This window comes from Myotis myotis, unplaced genomic scaffold (genome assembly GCF_014108235.1).
Source record: "Myotis myotis isolate mMyoMyo1 unplaced genomic scaffold, mMyoMyo1.p scaffold_m19_p_1, whole genome shotgun sequence".
In the NCBI taxonomy this organism is placed as follows: domain Eukaryota; kingdom Metazoa; phylum Chordata; class Mammalia; order Chiroptera; family Vespertilionidae; genus Myotis; species Myotis myotis.
The window spans coordinates 179123182-179139415 of NW_023416313.1; the positions used below are offsets into that span (position 1 = coordinate 179123182).

Below are 16234 nucleotides of genomic sequence, written 5' to 3' on the forward strand. Positions count from 1 at the left end.
CTCCCAACTGCTCAAATAACCTAACAACTCATCCATTCTTAAGCACAGATGGCTAGACTATGTACTACTATAGAATAAACCACTAAAAGATACAAATAAAAATGACAAAAATGAGGAGATGGAGATACACAAGCAAACTTTTTTAACTAAAAATTTTATTATTGCATACAACAGCATTATAGGAAAACAGAGCTTACCAAAGTAGGAAAAAAACACTGATAATCCCCTCACCATAATACAATAAATGTTCTATTTTTTATATATGTCCTTCCAGAATTTTATGTTCTTTAACAGTTATCACAGTGGATATATAAAAGTGATGATACCGCCCCCAGCAAGTTTGGCTCAGTGGATAGAGCTTTCTTCAAAGGGTCCTGGGTTCAATTCTGATCAAGGGCACATACCTCAGTTGCAGGCTCCTCCTTGGCCCGGGCCCTGGTCGAGGCTCGTGCAGGAGGCAACCAATTGATGTGTTTCTTTCACATTGATATTTCTCTCTGTCTTTCCCTCTCTCTTCCACTCTCTCTAAAAATCAATGGAAAAATATCCTCGGGTGAGGATTAAAAAAAAAAGTGATATAAAAGACTCATGCAAAAATTTCCATATTTCTACCTACTCTTCCTAATTGAACTGATAATATTCCATCTAATATAAAAATCACAATGTATTTAACTATTTTCCTTTAACTGGTCATTTAGATTCTTCCTACTTATTTGTAATATAAGCTATTTTTAATATATTTGTTATGACATTTTTAATACTTCCTCAGTAGACCTAGAGAAAACTCAGAAATGGGACTACTACATAAAAAAAAATAATAACAATCTTATGATTCTTGACACATACTATATACTAAACTGCTTTCCAAAACAGCACATTATTATATCACTAGGGCTACCCTAAAAACAGTAATAGTCCAGAGCAATTCAATAGACACACATACAGTATACACATCCTATATAATCCTATATAATAAAAGGCTAATATGCAAATAGACTGAACGGCAGAACAACTGGTCGCTATGACATGCACTAACCACCAGGGGGCGTGCATGGAACATGGTGGGTGTTTGTGGTTACTGAAAATTCTTTGCTCCCATGCGCCATGGTCTCACCTGGCGCTCACACCTGCTGCCTGCACTGGCCCCGCTCGCACCCGCTGCTGGCGCCTGACGATGGCCCAAAATGTTCTACGCCATCAGCGGGTGTGAGCAGCGGCTGCTGACCCCAGTCACCCCTCAGGGCTTCTCCACCTTCCCCTGCTCCTGAGAGACGATAAGGGCCAGTAGCCACCTCTCACACCCACTGCTAGTGACAGACCAGCTCGCACCCGCTGCAGGCACTGGAGCCGCCGCTCACACCCGCTGCTGGCACCATCAGCAGGTGCAAGTGGCGGCTGCCAGCCCCAATCACCCATGAGGGCTTCACCCCCTGTCAGCGGGTGGGAGCAGGACTGCCGGCAGACAGGGGACCAGGGGCTGCAGCAGGAGGGGCCGGATGGGGGCACAGAGGATGGGCCAAGACCTGCCCCATGCCCACCGTAGCCTCGCGGCCCACAGTTCCTTTCAAGGTGCATGAATTCATGCACTGGGCCCCTAGTATATACATATAATAAAAATCATGACTTATTTACCATTTGTGTTGAATATAATGGTAAAGTTTGTTGCCATTCATAATGCTTTTTAAAAATCCAGGCTTCTTCCCCATCCTACCAGCCCTACCAAAACTGAAGGACCCAGGACTGCCATCCCAGTTACCCTAACCAAGAAATAGAGTGATATGAGTACAAGTTTTCACTGCATCCAAACCAATAATAATTATTGTGCTTTTTTCTTTTGTGCAAACTTAAGTGGGTAAAAGAAGATGCATTATTTTAACCTTACATTTCCTTATTATCAATAGAACTGAAGTTTTTCCATCTATTTTTTATTATTTATTTATTTATTGGGGCTTAATAGATTTTACTGACTTGTATGAACTCCATACAATACAGATATTAACTCTGACTATGACTGCTATCAATATGTTGTCTGCCTTTTAGTTTTTTTCCTGAATCAAATGAAACAATAAAAGACAAATCTGCAATAGTCAATATATTTGATTACCAACCCATTACATAAAGGAAATAGAGTAATTTAAGTCAGAATCTTTAAATAGTATCTACAATGGAATAATATGTGTCTAGACAAATATTTTCCAGTGAACAATGAGGACAGTTCTGAGAACATACAAAATATGTATAAGGGAAAGCTGCCAGTCCCTAATAAAAGATCTGAAATTTTGCTGGAGATAAAAGGATGGTGGGTCCAAGTGGGTTAGAATATTTCATCTAAAGATATCTATATATAAAAAAGGCTAAGTGACTGACTGTACGTCCGTCCAACCATCCGACCAACCGGCTGATACAAATAATGCATACTGGCAATTTAAAAATAAACGTTGACTCGTGTATGCGCGATACATATAAAGCTCTCACTGACGCCAACCACACACGTATGTTTCAATCTGTCATTGTCGATCGTGAATTTGGTCCACTTCTATTATAGAGAAAGGGTGAATAGCAATATTAAAATATTTCTTCTAATTAATTTCCTTTCAATGTGCACGAATTCGTGCACCGGGCCACTAGTATTACTGTAATATGACTTAAAAGAAAAATCATAGCCATCCCCCCACAAAAGCAAGAGAAGGGAGGCAGAAAAAAGTCTACTCACAGAGCTTAGAAATGTGTTTTTTGAAAACAACTAGGAGGTAGGTAAGATTCAGGGAAGATAACAATAGCAGGAGCAACATAGTTTTCTAAACCTTCTGGATCACTACACAGAGCAACTAGAAGGCAAAATTCACTCAGTGGTTAGAGCATCGGTCTGCAGACAGAAGGGTTGTGGGTTTGATTCCAGTCAAGGGCACGTACCTCGGTTGCAGGCTTGATTCCTGCCCCACGTAAGGGAGACAACCAATCGATGTGTCTCTCTCACATTGATGTTTCTCTTTCTCTGTCTCTCTCCCTCCCTTCAACTCTCTCTGTAAATCAAAACTCCAAAACCATGCTTAGCATTCATAACAAAACTAGGCAACAAGGGCAGTTCCAATAACTCCAAATATATGTAGGGGAGACAAACCACCACCCAACACAAAATAAAATCTGTGTGGTAATGACATTTGTGCAGGAGGAAGCAACAGAGTGTCTGACAGACCTCAGAACAGAAAAAAAGAAAAGAAAAAAAAAAGGAAGAAAGAAAGAAACCAAAACAACCAATCAGGTAGCCACTGGAAAGAACAGTGAACCAAGAAGCTAAGAATAGCAGTTGCAACTGAGAAGAGCTGTGCTCTCCCTGATGGCAGAAAGTACAAGGGGTCCATGATGAAAAGTTTAAAACTTAGAGCAATCTAGCTCTTGTGAACTCTTAAAATTGATATCCCCTTATAGGACAGCGCACCCACACTGAGGAGAAACTACTGGGAGTGAAATAAAAATTTAACAGAATACCGTCAACAGGAAGGATACAGTTGGGAAGAGGAACATAGTGGGAAACCTTTTTTTTAAAACATTACCCAAAAACAATAGAGAGAAGAGGCCAAAGATGAAACAACAGAAGCTTCACTACAGATAATAATTCAATGGACTGAAACTCAAATAGGTTTAAATCTATCAGTTCATAATGTTTTTCAAATGAAATCAATTGGTCAAGTTTGGAGGATGACAGGAGATCGAGTCATTAAACTGAAACCTAGTAAAATAAAAATCAGTGTTTAATAAAAAAATCAGGTGGGGAAAATCAAGCATTTATTCTGCCTTTTCTATATGAACTATAGCAGAGTAACCAAGTGGTCAATAAAGGAATCATTTCTTTATGAAAACATTCTAATTAGTAAATGAAGGAGGAATGATAGAATACCACCATTTTGCAAGCAACCACAAATGAATTAATAGAATAAGTCATGAAGTATCAGGGCTGCTAATATCACGAAAAAAAGAGAACTTGATGGAAGATTACACCACCATGTATATAATTTTGCCAAAGGCTCTGGATCCACCTGTCAACTTTCAGAAAATACATAGGACCTACTGAACTGCATTATGAGTAATTAGCAAAATACAGATTGTAGGCAATTCTACAGCCTAAAAAAAAAACCAGGTTTCCGAACAAATACAATGAAAGAAAAGAAAAAGAAAAAAAAAAATGGAGGGAAGCAATAGATAAAAAGATTTAAGACTTAAAAAAATTTTTTTTCTAATTGATTTTAGAGAAAGAGGGAAGGAGAGAAACATCGATATGAGAGAGAAACATCAATCAGCTCCCCAGGCACACCCCTAACTGGGGATCGAATCCACAACCTGAGTATGTGCCCCGGCAGGGAATCAAACTGGTGATCTTTTATTGCACAGAAAGACACTCAACCAACTGAACCACTCTGGCCAGTGCAAGACTTTTTTTATTATTGTTAATCCTTACCCGAGAATATTTTTTCCATTGATTTTTAGAGAGTGGAAGGGGGTGAAGAGGGGAGAAAAGCATTGATGTGAGAAAAATACATAGATTGGTTGCCTCCCACACGAGCCCACACAGGACCGGGGATCGAACCTGCAACCCATGCACAGACCCTTCAGTTCGCAAGCCGAAGCTCTAACCACTGAGCACACAATGGCCAGGGGAAGAAGAGAGACATATGTATTAAAATCACTTAAATAGTCCACAATAATGGGCAAGACTTCACATAGTGTCTAAGGATGTACACCTGTAAAGAACTATAAAGAAATGCAATGAAGTGATTACAAACAGTCTCCAATTTATAATGGCTTGATTTAAAACTTTTTTACTTTAAGATGGTACAGAAGTGATATGCATAATAAACTACATGAGATATTCAACACTTTACTATAAAATAGGCTTTGGGTGAGATGATTATGCCTAACTGTAAGTTGATATAAGTGTTCTGAACATGTTTAAAGTAGCATAGGCTAGGCTATGATGCTTGGTAGGTTACGTGTATTAAATGCACTTTTGACTAAATGATATTTTAAACTTACAAGGGGTTTATTGGGACGTAACCCAATCATAAGTTGAGGAGCATCTGTACTCTAAAAGTCAGTGGATACTTAAGTGAGGAGGAAAAGGGTTATGGCCAGGACATGAAAGAATAAAGTTTTATTCGTTTACCTGGATACAGATTAGAAGGATTTTTAAAAACGATAAATCATTAAACTATACTTTTGTTTGTATGTCTTTCTATATCTGTTTTACTTTTGATAAAATTACAGTTATCTTCATATGATACAAAATTCAAAATGAATAAAAGGGTATACGCTGAAAAATATGTTCCCTATCCCTGATGCCAGACACCCCAGATCCCTTTTCTAGAGATAACCATTGATGTCATTTTCTTTTGCATCCTTTCCAGAGGTAGAACAGATAATTTTTAAGGGATAAATACATGCAATAGCATTTTAACACAAAGTAATTTGTAATGTAAAAGCCATGATTATTACCTACCTCTTCAAAGAGACATAAAGCTGCCTCATAGAGCGAGCACAACCCATCAGATGTTCTGGTTGGTTCCCTCCACTGACTCCGATCAGCAGATGAACCCTATAATTAAAACATTGTGAGGAAGAAAAGAGACATATGTATTAAAATCACTTAAATAGTCCACAAAATCATTTGAGAACTGTTTATATGATTATGTGCATTAAGATCAAATCTGAACATTAGGTCATGAAATCAACTGTTATAAAAGACTAGAGGCCTGGCACACGAAATTCGTGCGCAGGTACAGTCCCTAGGCCTGGCCTGTGATCAAGGCCATCTTCCCCAGCTGTCTGCAGCCAGCCCTGCCCCCCCCACCACCACCACCCATCCCTAGTTACCAGTTCTCCATCGGGTGATTGGTGCCTGATGGCCAGGGGGAAGGGACCAAGAGGTCAACTGTTCCTGCCCAGTCGCCAGCCCCACCCCTGCCATAGGTTGCCATCATGCAATCGGAGCCTGCCAGCCAGGGAAAGGGACCAAGAGGTGGTCAGTGCACCTCATGGTGACTGGTCCAGTGGCTGTTCTGCTGTTAGGGTCAATTTGCATATTACCCTTTTATTATATAGGATGTGGCTATAGAGTGAAACCATAAATTAAGTGCCACTCCCTCACTGATGACCTTATTAAATAGTGATTTGTTCTAAGGGTCACAGGGCTTGAGCCAAAAACAATCAAAGAGGCAGAATTTTGCAAATTACACATTCTTTGTGGGTGTTCAGAATGCAGTAAATGAGATCCCAGGAAATATTCTACTCCTCTGGGGCTGCCTTGCCCAACTGCCCCCAAGGATACAGGCAAGTAGAACATAGCCAACTTGAGTGATGACCCTGACCAGAGCAGGAAGTCTGGCCCTCCCTTTTTAGTTTCAGCACAACTAAGGTCCTAAAGTCAGTTCATGTAGCTAACTGACTACACCAGCAACAAAGCATCTTTTTTTCTAGTACAGCTGGAGGAAGGACAGTAAAAAGCTAGGAGATTCCTTGACAAGTGGAATAAGGGAAAATAAGATAGTATAATTAAACAGGACCAAACAATCTGAGCAATGTACAGCTAGCTAATGAATCACAAGGTTTTATCTTCCCTAACTAAGGACACTAAGGAGCAAATGGGTTACATATTCCAGCCAGTGGTCGGCAAACTCATTAGTCAACAGAGCCAAATATCAACAGTACGACGATTGAAATTTCTTTTGAGAGCCAAATTTTTTAAACTTAAACTATATAGATAGGTACATTGTTATTAACTTAATTAGGGTATTCCTAAGGCTTAGGAAGAGCCACACTCAAGGGGCCAAAGAGCCTCATGTGGCTCATGAGCCGCAGTTTGCTGACCACGGTTCCAGACTGTCCTCGGACAGAAGGGCCTCAGTCCCCAGCCCTCTTCAATGACCTTCTTAATGATGTTCTTTTAAAAATGAAACTAACCAGAAAATAACCCCTGAGCCCTCTATATGCACACTTTGGTGAATCAACATACTGAACGACACACCTGAAAAGCTAATGAATATTCTGTTAAGACTCTCCCCGAGACCTTCCCTAGAATTCCGGCAGGCCAGAGAGGTAAAAAGCCTCAAGACAAAAAAGCCACAGCTCACTCTGGCAACAGCACTCCCAGGCCTTGTATCTCTGCTGTTTTTCTCCTAAACTCTAAGAGCCCCTGCAAGACTTGCAACCAGGGGAGCAGTGGGCAATGGCAGCTTGATCTGGGCTGACCCCCTGAACCTGTCTTCAAGGATCCCTTTTCTCTGACTTTTCCTCTCCTATTGCTTTTCCTACCTTAAGCCCTTCTTTTGTTTCACTGTCTCCAGCTTTAATGAACATACTCTCAAAATCACCTGGACTCGTATTGTGAAATCTTTCCTACATGAAGTCAAGAATCTACACACTAACGGAGACCTACCCCAGGCCCAGACCCAATCAGGTAACAATAGTACCTCTCTGGGACTAAATGCCTACTCTCCACAATAGGATCCAAAGGCTATGACTAGAAATCATTCTCTCATTGAAAAATCATAAACCAGAAAATGAACGTAATCTTCATAGCTCCCTCAAATTCCCATACATATTATTAAATCTTTAGATCACAAATGTCAAGTTCTTTCTCTGATTTGCCAATCCTATAATTTTGAAATTTTCATCAGTGGCATTTATTTCAAAGGATATTATATTATAAAAACACGAGAGGCCAGGTTTGCCAATCCTATAATTTTGAAATTTTCATCAGTGGCATTTGTTTCAAAGGACAGTGTATTATAAAAATATTTATCTTCTAGAAGATCACAAGGCAGATATACCATTGAAAAGTATATCCTCCATTGTGGAAGTGTTTGGCCTGGATGCCCAGTAAGATCCCACCCAACTCAATGATCATGATTTTATCAATTCAAATTATTTTAATCAACATGATTAATAAGTTGATTGAACATGTTGGCTATTTAATTTATCACTGGGTCATCAGGTACAAACCTGCGGCTACCAAAACAACTTTTCTTTTTAATTGTTTAAGGTGGCACTTCTCAAATTTTAAAATAGAAATGAATTATTTAGAGAGCTTGTTAAAATACAAATTCTAATTCAATAAATATAGATGGGAGCCTGAGATTCTGCATTTCTTAACAAGCTCCCCGTTGATGCCAATGCTGCTGTCTAGTGCTCACACTTTGAGTGGTAAGGCTTTAGAGAGCCACTTGTAGGTCTGGAGTCATACCAGAAGCTGAGTGTTCAAAATTAATTAATCCTTAGACATCCCAGGTGTTGCTATATTAGCAAATACTTTGGGGCATAGCCTCTCCAAATTCCATAATTGGGAAAAACTGTAATCTTTGGCTCCACTGTTTAAAGAACACTTCTAGTGATCACCAAGCCAATAGCAGATGAGGAACAGCATGTTGTACCTTCCTAAGAGCTGGCACCAGTACCATCAATACCTTTTCTATGCTTTTCTACAGTATAGAGGAAAATGTTAAAAACTGTATAAAAGTTTTCATAACAGACAGACCTGGGTTTAAATCCAAACTCCCATCACTTTTTGACTGTGTGGTTGAAAGATAAGATCCCTTATCCTTAGACAGAAATAATGCCTATATTATATAGAGCTGTTGAGAGGATTAACTGAAATTATGTATAAAACACGCCTAACACAGTTCCTAACATATAGTAAATAGTAATTGCATTTTGCACCATGTACACTGAGAAAGAAGAGAAAATACAGGGAGTCTTTAATAAATTCTTACTAGATTTAAAAATAAGAAACCAATAAAATCCTTCAAACATTGTCTGCAGAGACTGTCACTGTTTTCTGTTCTTCCCAAAATAGTTGAGAGGCTAGTCCCAGTCAATTAGGATTACAGAGATCTCTAAAACCCATTGTATACAGAATTCTTATGTGTTTTGTAAACATACTGCATAATATAAAAAAAACAACAACAAAAGGCTATACCTAGGCATTTTAAAAGAAATTAAATTTTGAAAAATATAGTACATTAAATGTATAACTATATATATTACAACATACCATAGGAAGTTCAATGGTCCAGAGATAAAATAGAAATTAAAATAACAAACTAGTGGTTTCATAGGTCTTCATTTAATTACCTTCTTCTTAAATACCTACCATTAAAAATAATGTAATACCTTTTATTTTTTCACATTTGTCCTTAGAAGATATTAAGACAAGAACACAAGACTGGATGGAATACATTTATTTTCTTGCTATCTGGTTTTACTCTACTTAAAATTGGTTCAATGGATCAAGAAGCCACAGGATCAAGAAGCAAGGGATACAAGGCCCTGCCTCGCTTGGCAGCCTCATTTCATCCCATTCTACCCCATACACCCAGGGCTTGCTCTTCCACACTATCACTTTGTGAAATCTGGTCCTCTCATCTAAAAAATTCTCCAGTCCCCTCACTGACACATATGTTTTTAGCCAAACTCTTCCTACTTTTCAATTAAGCTCAGGGGTTCCTCCACCATAAGTCAATTCCTGCCCCTTCCCCTCCAGCTCTCCTCCTGTATCTCACCACCTTCTCCCTGTACAGACTTCTAGTACAATCCATTATCATTAATTGGAAATGTCCATGTATCTCTCTTTCCTTAAACTGCGAGCTGGCTGAGGGCATGGACATTACAAAGCTTATTCATTTTTTTAACCCAGTGCCTAACAGTATTTGGCACATAGTGCTCAGTAAACACCTAATGGCAAAGTCCAATGTGTTTATTGATATTTTTTTAGAATTCACAGATGTACACTGACATTGTTTCCCTACTCTCTATTTAAATCTAAGTTAATGAATATCTTGTGCACTCCCATTCAAACACAATTATTATGTGTATGGGTAGCAGAATTTAAAAATCACACAAGTAAATACAACTTATGGATTAAACTTATATTTTTTTAATCCTTATGCCAAGTACTCAATTGATGGTTAGTGTCTCTTCCTCTAACATCTAGGTTGGGGACAAATTTTATCCCAGTTTTTAGGGGTAGAGAAACTTAAGACAGGGATGATCAGCTCAGTTGTGGTCCAATGTACCAGGAGAGGTTCTAGATATTTTCTGAGTTCTCAGACACTACTGTAAAGTGTAAGAAGCATGGGTTCTGGAGACCAAGAGCATCGGACTCTATTGCTTATTGTGTAAGAAAAAATACTGAATATAAAATTCAATTAAATAACCATGTCTTTCCCCTAAAAAGTCAATCTGAGATTTAATTAAATTCAATATAATGTAGGTCTGTTGTGACTTTGGGAGAGCCAAACTAAATCAAAAACAAAATTCTTTCCCCAGAATAGATCCAGGATTCTGAGGAAAGCAATCTAGTTTTCTGGGGTGTCCTTGTCCTAACAAGAGGTTATATTATAGGGTACAGTCTTGGTGAGTAAAGACACCTTTCTGACTTGGTGTATTTGACATTTTGCCCATGAATGAAAGAGACCAAGTGGAGAGAAACTAGAAATCCAGCCATAAAATAAACAATGTATTTTCAGTCTACTTTAAGGTAGGCTTCATGCCCTAACCGGTTTGGCTCAGTGGATAGAGCATTGGCCTGCAGACTGAAGGGTCCTGGGTTCAATTCCGGTCAAGGGCATGAACCTTGGTTGTGGGCACATCCCCAGTAGGGGGTGTGCAGGAGGCAGCTGATGGATGTTTCTCTCTCATTGATGTTTCTAACTCTATATCCCTCTCCCTTCCTCTCTGTAAAAAAAATCAATATATTAAAAAAAAGAAGAAGAAGTAGGAAATGCTTTCAGCTCATTTAAAAAAAAAAAAGGTAGGCCTTCATAGGGAAATAAATAAATAAATTGATTTAACATATATGGGGGGAGGAGGGAGGCAGGAAAAACATGGGCTTTACAGACATTCAGGGTTATAGTAGGAATTAGTTAACACTGTGCCTGGCCCATAAGTGCTTAATCAAAAGTACACATTATACTTCTAGTTCTTTTGAGAAGTAGGTGTGTAAATTTAGGATAATTGCCAGTTTCTTCATCCTTAAGATAAGGATAAATAATATCTTAGAAATTAACATGATAAATAAATGAGACAGTGCACATAAACCACCTGGTAGGTAGTAGGCACTCAACAAAGATTACCTCGCCTCTTCCCTAAGTGCAGGTATTGGAAAGCAGTAAATAAAACAAGCCAAAAAGGAATAAAATGTTTATTATAGGTTAATTAAATAAAGATTAAAATACACTGGGTAGGTCTGTGGTTGGCAAACTGTGGCTCTCGAGCCACATGCGGCTCTTTGGCCCCTTGAGTGTGGCTCTTCCTAAGCCTTAGGAGTACCCTAATTAAGTTAATAACAATGTACCTACCTATATAGTTTAAGTTTAAAAAATTTGGCTCTGAAAAGAAATTTCAATCGTTGTACTGTTGATATTTGGCTCTGTTGACTAATGAGTTTGCCAACCACTGGGGTAGGTAAATATATTTACTATAAATAGTTCTTAAGCTTTAGGGCCAATTTAAACTAATAGCCAAATATGCATACAAACCCAAAGACAATGAGACTAAACAGATACTGAAGAAAGCAATCTAGTTTCCTGGGGCACCCTCTTCCCAGTAAGGGGCAATATTGTAGATAAGGCCTTAGAGAGTAAGGTAGGGAAGAAACCTCTGACTCAAGGTATTTAGCACTTTGTTTAAGAAGGAAAATACACCATGAGCAAGCATATAAGCATACTAGAGGCCCAGAGCACAAAATTCGTGCACGAGTAGGGTCCCTAGCAGCTGCCGGTTGCCAGTCGGGGCCTCCCTTCCCCAGCTGCCTGCTGCCGCCAGCCGGGGAGGAGCTGGCTGGGGGGAGGGGTTGTGGGTGGTTGGCCAGCCAGCCCCACTTCCTGGTCGAACTCCTGGTCAAACTCCTGGTGGGGTGGACAATTTGCATATTAGGCTTTTATTATATAGGATAACTAAATTGTGCAATCATTAATATATTTTCTTTGTAACAAGGCAATGCAAAATAAATAGACTGTAAAATGAAAAATTCAGCAACTCTCCCAGAAATACTAACACATGCCCATGAATAGATACATTATTTCAGGTCATTAAATGGCATTACATGTTTGAAAACAGTGTAAATTTAGAGAATGTTACCAGAAAGTATTAAGATCAGAAAATTAAAAAAATAGATGTGCAAGTAAATGAGTTTAAATATTGAATAAGAAAGCAGAACAAGGCCTAATTGCCTCTCACATGTGTTCCCTCAAACTTTTCTTAAAGGAATAGTTACTCCTTTAAGAAATGTTGTTACTTAAATTATTGCATCTCCCGCTCTCAGTTTCCACTTCAGGTGAAGATCATAGGACCCTGTCAACACTTTCATATATTGAACAAAGAACTTTGTTTGCTTTCTTTGTCTTGATTTTAATGTAAACCAGGTGAAAATTAAATGCTCTGGTTTTAAAACAAATTCAACACAATTGTTTTTTATGAAACATTCCTGTTAATCTAAGAGCTTCCCACCTTTTTTTGGAGGGGGGAGGGAGTCTTGAAATATACGTACATAATTTATAAGTGGCATTTTTAGTTATTTTAACTGAATTTGTTAATTGATATTTGGTAATAAAGGACACCAAAAGACTGATCCATGTAACCCAATTGAAATTAAGTTTATAAATGTTTCAGTCTTTATATTCTAAATTTGTATTATTTTTTACGTTTTCTTATTAATTTCAGAGAGAAGAAGGGAGAGGGAGAGGATAAAAACATCAATGATGAGAGAGAATCGTTGATCAGCTGCCCCTACACGCCCCCCTACTGGGGATCGAGCTGGAAACCCTGGCATGTGCCCTGACTGGGATCTAACCGTGACTTCCTGGTTCATGGGACTGTGCTCAACCAATGATTCACACCGACTGGGCTAAATTTGTATTCTTAATTTGAATTTTTATTCTTGGTTTTCACAAAGGCATTATGTTTTAGTCTTAGAAATTCTTGAAATTGATCATAGTACACTTTAATTTATTGTTTGTTCTTTAATGTGGTACCCAGTATTAGTTTCTCTTTTTTAATCCTCACCAGAGGACGTGCTTAAAGAGAGGGAGGAGGAGAGAGGGAAAGAGGAAGAGAGGAAGCGAGAAACATGTATGTGAGAAACATCGATCAGTTGCCCTCCATATGACCCAACCAGGATCAAACCACAACCCAGGTATGTGCCCCCACTGGGAATGAAACTGGCAATCCTTCAGTGCACAGGACTTCACTCAACCAACCGAGCCACTCCAGCAGGACCCAGGATTAGTTTCATAATAATAGTCAAGCAATTAATTTCCTCCAAGAACAATACACTCTTTTCACAGATCTTTGCTTATTAGCTCATCACTCCCCTTCATTCAGGTCTCTGCTCAAATGTCACAATTCAGGGTCATCTTTCCCTGACCATATTAATAGCATAGCTTTCCCCTCCCCACTCTTTGCCCTGAGCCTATAATTTTGTATGACAGGCTCCCTTTACCTCCCTAATTTTAATTCTTAGGATTTCTCACTATCTGAAATTATTTATTGACTGTCTGATTCCCTTACCAGGCTGTTAGCTCCATGCAGCAGAAACTGTATTTTTCTCTGCTGTATCCCTAGGGCCTACAATAACACTTGGCACAATGCTTAATAAAAATTGAGAAGGATAAAATTAGAGAGTTTTTTCAAAAGACCTCCACACTCATTTTACATGAGTTTACTATATGAATACACTCATTTTACATGAGTTTACCACAAAGAATTAGATGAACTTCCAAAGTTCACATAAGTAGCCATAAAACTAAAACTACAATCCTGACTCCTGATGCAATGGTCTTAACTGAACTAACTAGCCTGTCCTTGAATTACATATTCACATCAACTAAGTTTCTTCACTCCAAGTACATAAAATATTTAAATAACAATCATCAGAACTCTCAAATCATTCAATATTACCACAAATATGTTAACAGTTTGGTGGACTTTTCCCAAAATCATTAGATAAAAATTTTAAAGTTGAGACTTATACAATACATACCAAAGAACGCCTCATCTGCATTAATATCATCATAAAGCAGTCAAAGCTGATCATTCCTTCCTGGCTTGATAGTAACTTGCTTTTCTCCATGGAATTTACAACTGCGGAAGCCCCTAAAGCCATTTCGATCCATTCAAGTAGATATCTCAAAGAGCCTCGTTGAGCTGCTAAACCAAGCAGCAACTCAGAAGCTAATCTTCGACCTAAAGTGTCTGCCCCAGAATTGGGAATAGTTACTCCTTTAAGAAATGTTGTTACTTGTGATAAGCAGTCCAAGCCCATTGGAGGAATCTTGCTTTCATTTGCTAAAGATAATGGTGGTAAAGAACTGACAACTTCAATTGCAGTATGAATAACGTCATTGCAAAGACTGAGACCAGGTCCCGACACAGGCATCATCCAACTTTGTCTTAGAAGTGCAAATAATAAACTTAGACCAGTTCGAACACCCATTTCTATAAGTGCATCCGTGCTTGACCGGGGACGTTCACTAACAGAATGGACATCTGCTGAACCAGAACTGCTCTCTGGAGAATGCTGCTGCTGTTTCACTTTGCCCTTGTCATGATATTTATTAGAAAGTGCATAAAAAACACGCTGGAGTACAAGCAGTCGTTTTCGAAGTGCCCCAGCAAATGGGGAATCGGAACAAACCATCTTCGCGAGTGCTAGCTGGCTGCTAAGAAGGGCATCCAAATAGTGGTCCTGCTCATCACTTGAAAGAGACTCACGTTCAAAGTCTGGCAACTGTGGTCCTTTGAGACACAAAACTTGTTGGGGCAAAAGTATTACTTCCTTATTACTGACCAGTTTAGAATACAGAACAGCAACCCCTTCTCTTGTAGCAATAGATTCACTGTCCTCTGTAATCCAAGAACTGTTTAGGTGTTCAAGCCATTTCAGTTTCACTGGTGGAACCATAGTTGCCATGTTGATTTATTCTTTAGCCATTAGTTCTGTAAAGGGAGAAGAAAAAGCAGTCAAAAACTTGTATTAATAATTCATAAAATGTTTTTAACTCTATCTTATATTACAATAGTGATTTCAAGTAATGTCTGGACTAATTAACAGTAATGTACCATGGTTACATAAGATAATAATAGGAGAAGATGAGTGAAGGACATATGGGAACTCTGTACTATTTTTGCAACTTTTGTGTAAATCTAAAATTATTACAAAATAAAAATATTATTTAAAAAATTTGGCCCTGGAGGTATGGCCCTGGATGGTATGGTTGGAGTGTTGGCTAGTGCACCAAAGGTTGCAGGTTCGTTTCCCAGCCAGGACACATACCCAGGTTGCAGGTTAGATACCGATTGAAGTGCATACAGGAGGCAACCTACCGATGTTTCTCTCTCACATCAATGTTTCTCATTCTCTCTCCCTCTCCCTCCCTCTCTCTCTAGAAATCGATGAAAGCATATCCTCAGATGAGAATTAAAAATATAAAAAAAGAAAGAAAGAAAATGAACACTGAATTCAGAATGTGGAAAAAAAAATGAGTCAATGAATTTGCTTTTAGTTCTATAATCTGTAATGAGTCAAAACTGGTGGTTTGGGAGACAAAAATGATATCTATACCTAGCACAGTGTCTGATATCTCATACTTCCTCAATTAAGGATGCATTTCAAAAAACAAATTTGACAGTAATTAACAGTGAACTAGAGAGCTGGAATAATATAGTTAGGATACTAATGAATTAAATCAGTAATGAGATTCAAAGGAACGAACAACAACAAAAACCAAGTTCTGAATGTTTAAGAAAGAAATCTTTCATCCCTTCAAGAAAAAAAACAATTCTTAAGCTACTTTAAATGCATTAGGGCAATGAGGAAAGAGTCTCAGCTCTTCTTAAGTAATCAGTAAAGTAACAATAACAACACACAACAATGCACAAAAAATACAATTATAATACTGCCCCATAAAGATGGTTGTAAAAATTCACAACTAAAATAATAGCAAGTGGTTAATTTTAAAAGTTAACAATAAAATTTTAACTTTAAGACATTAAATTTAAAATATTAGAAAGTTTTAAAAGTTAACATTTTATTTTTTTTAATTGTTTCATTGCTTAAAGTATTACAAAGAGTATTACATATGTCTCCTTTCTTCCCCCCGCCCTTGACAAATCCCCTGGTTAAAAGTTAACATTTTAAATATTAAAAGATTAACACATGAAATGTGAGTGGGGTTTATTCTAGAAA

The 16234-nt window shown here is 38.2% G+C and overlaps 1 protein-coding gene across 23 annotated transcripts in view; it reads right to left on the reverse strand.

The window, feature by feature from the left end:
• Positions 1–16234, reverse strand: part of HERC1 (HECT and RLD domain containing E3 ubiquitin protein ligase family member 1) — a 194786-nt gene that overhangs the window by 144616 nt on the left and 33936 nt on the right. For all 23 annotated transcript variants that reach the window (XR_004966839.1, XM_036304098.1, XM_036304091.1 and 20 more), the window contains 2 exons: positions 14030–14985; positions 5495–5590 (listed from right to left, as the gene is read on the reverse strand). Coding sequence is in view for 22 of the 23 variants with exons in the window: in XM_036304098.1 (XP_036159991.1) it covers positions 5495–5590; positions 14030–14959 (1026 nt within the window). In the remaining variant the exon portion in view is untranslated. The remainder of the gene's footprint in view (positions 1–5494; positions 5591–14029; positions 14986–16234) is intronic.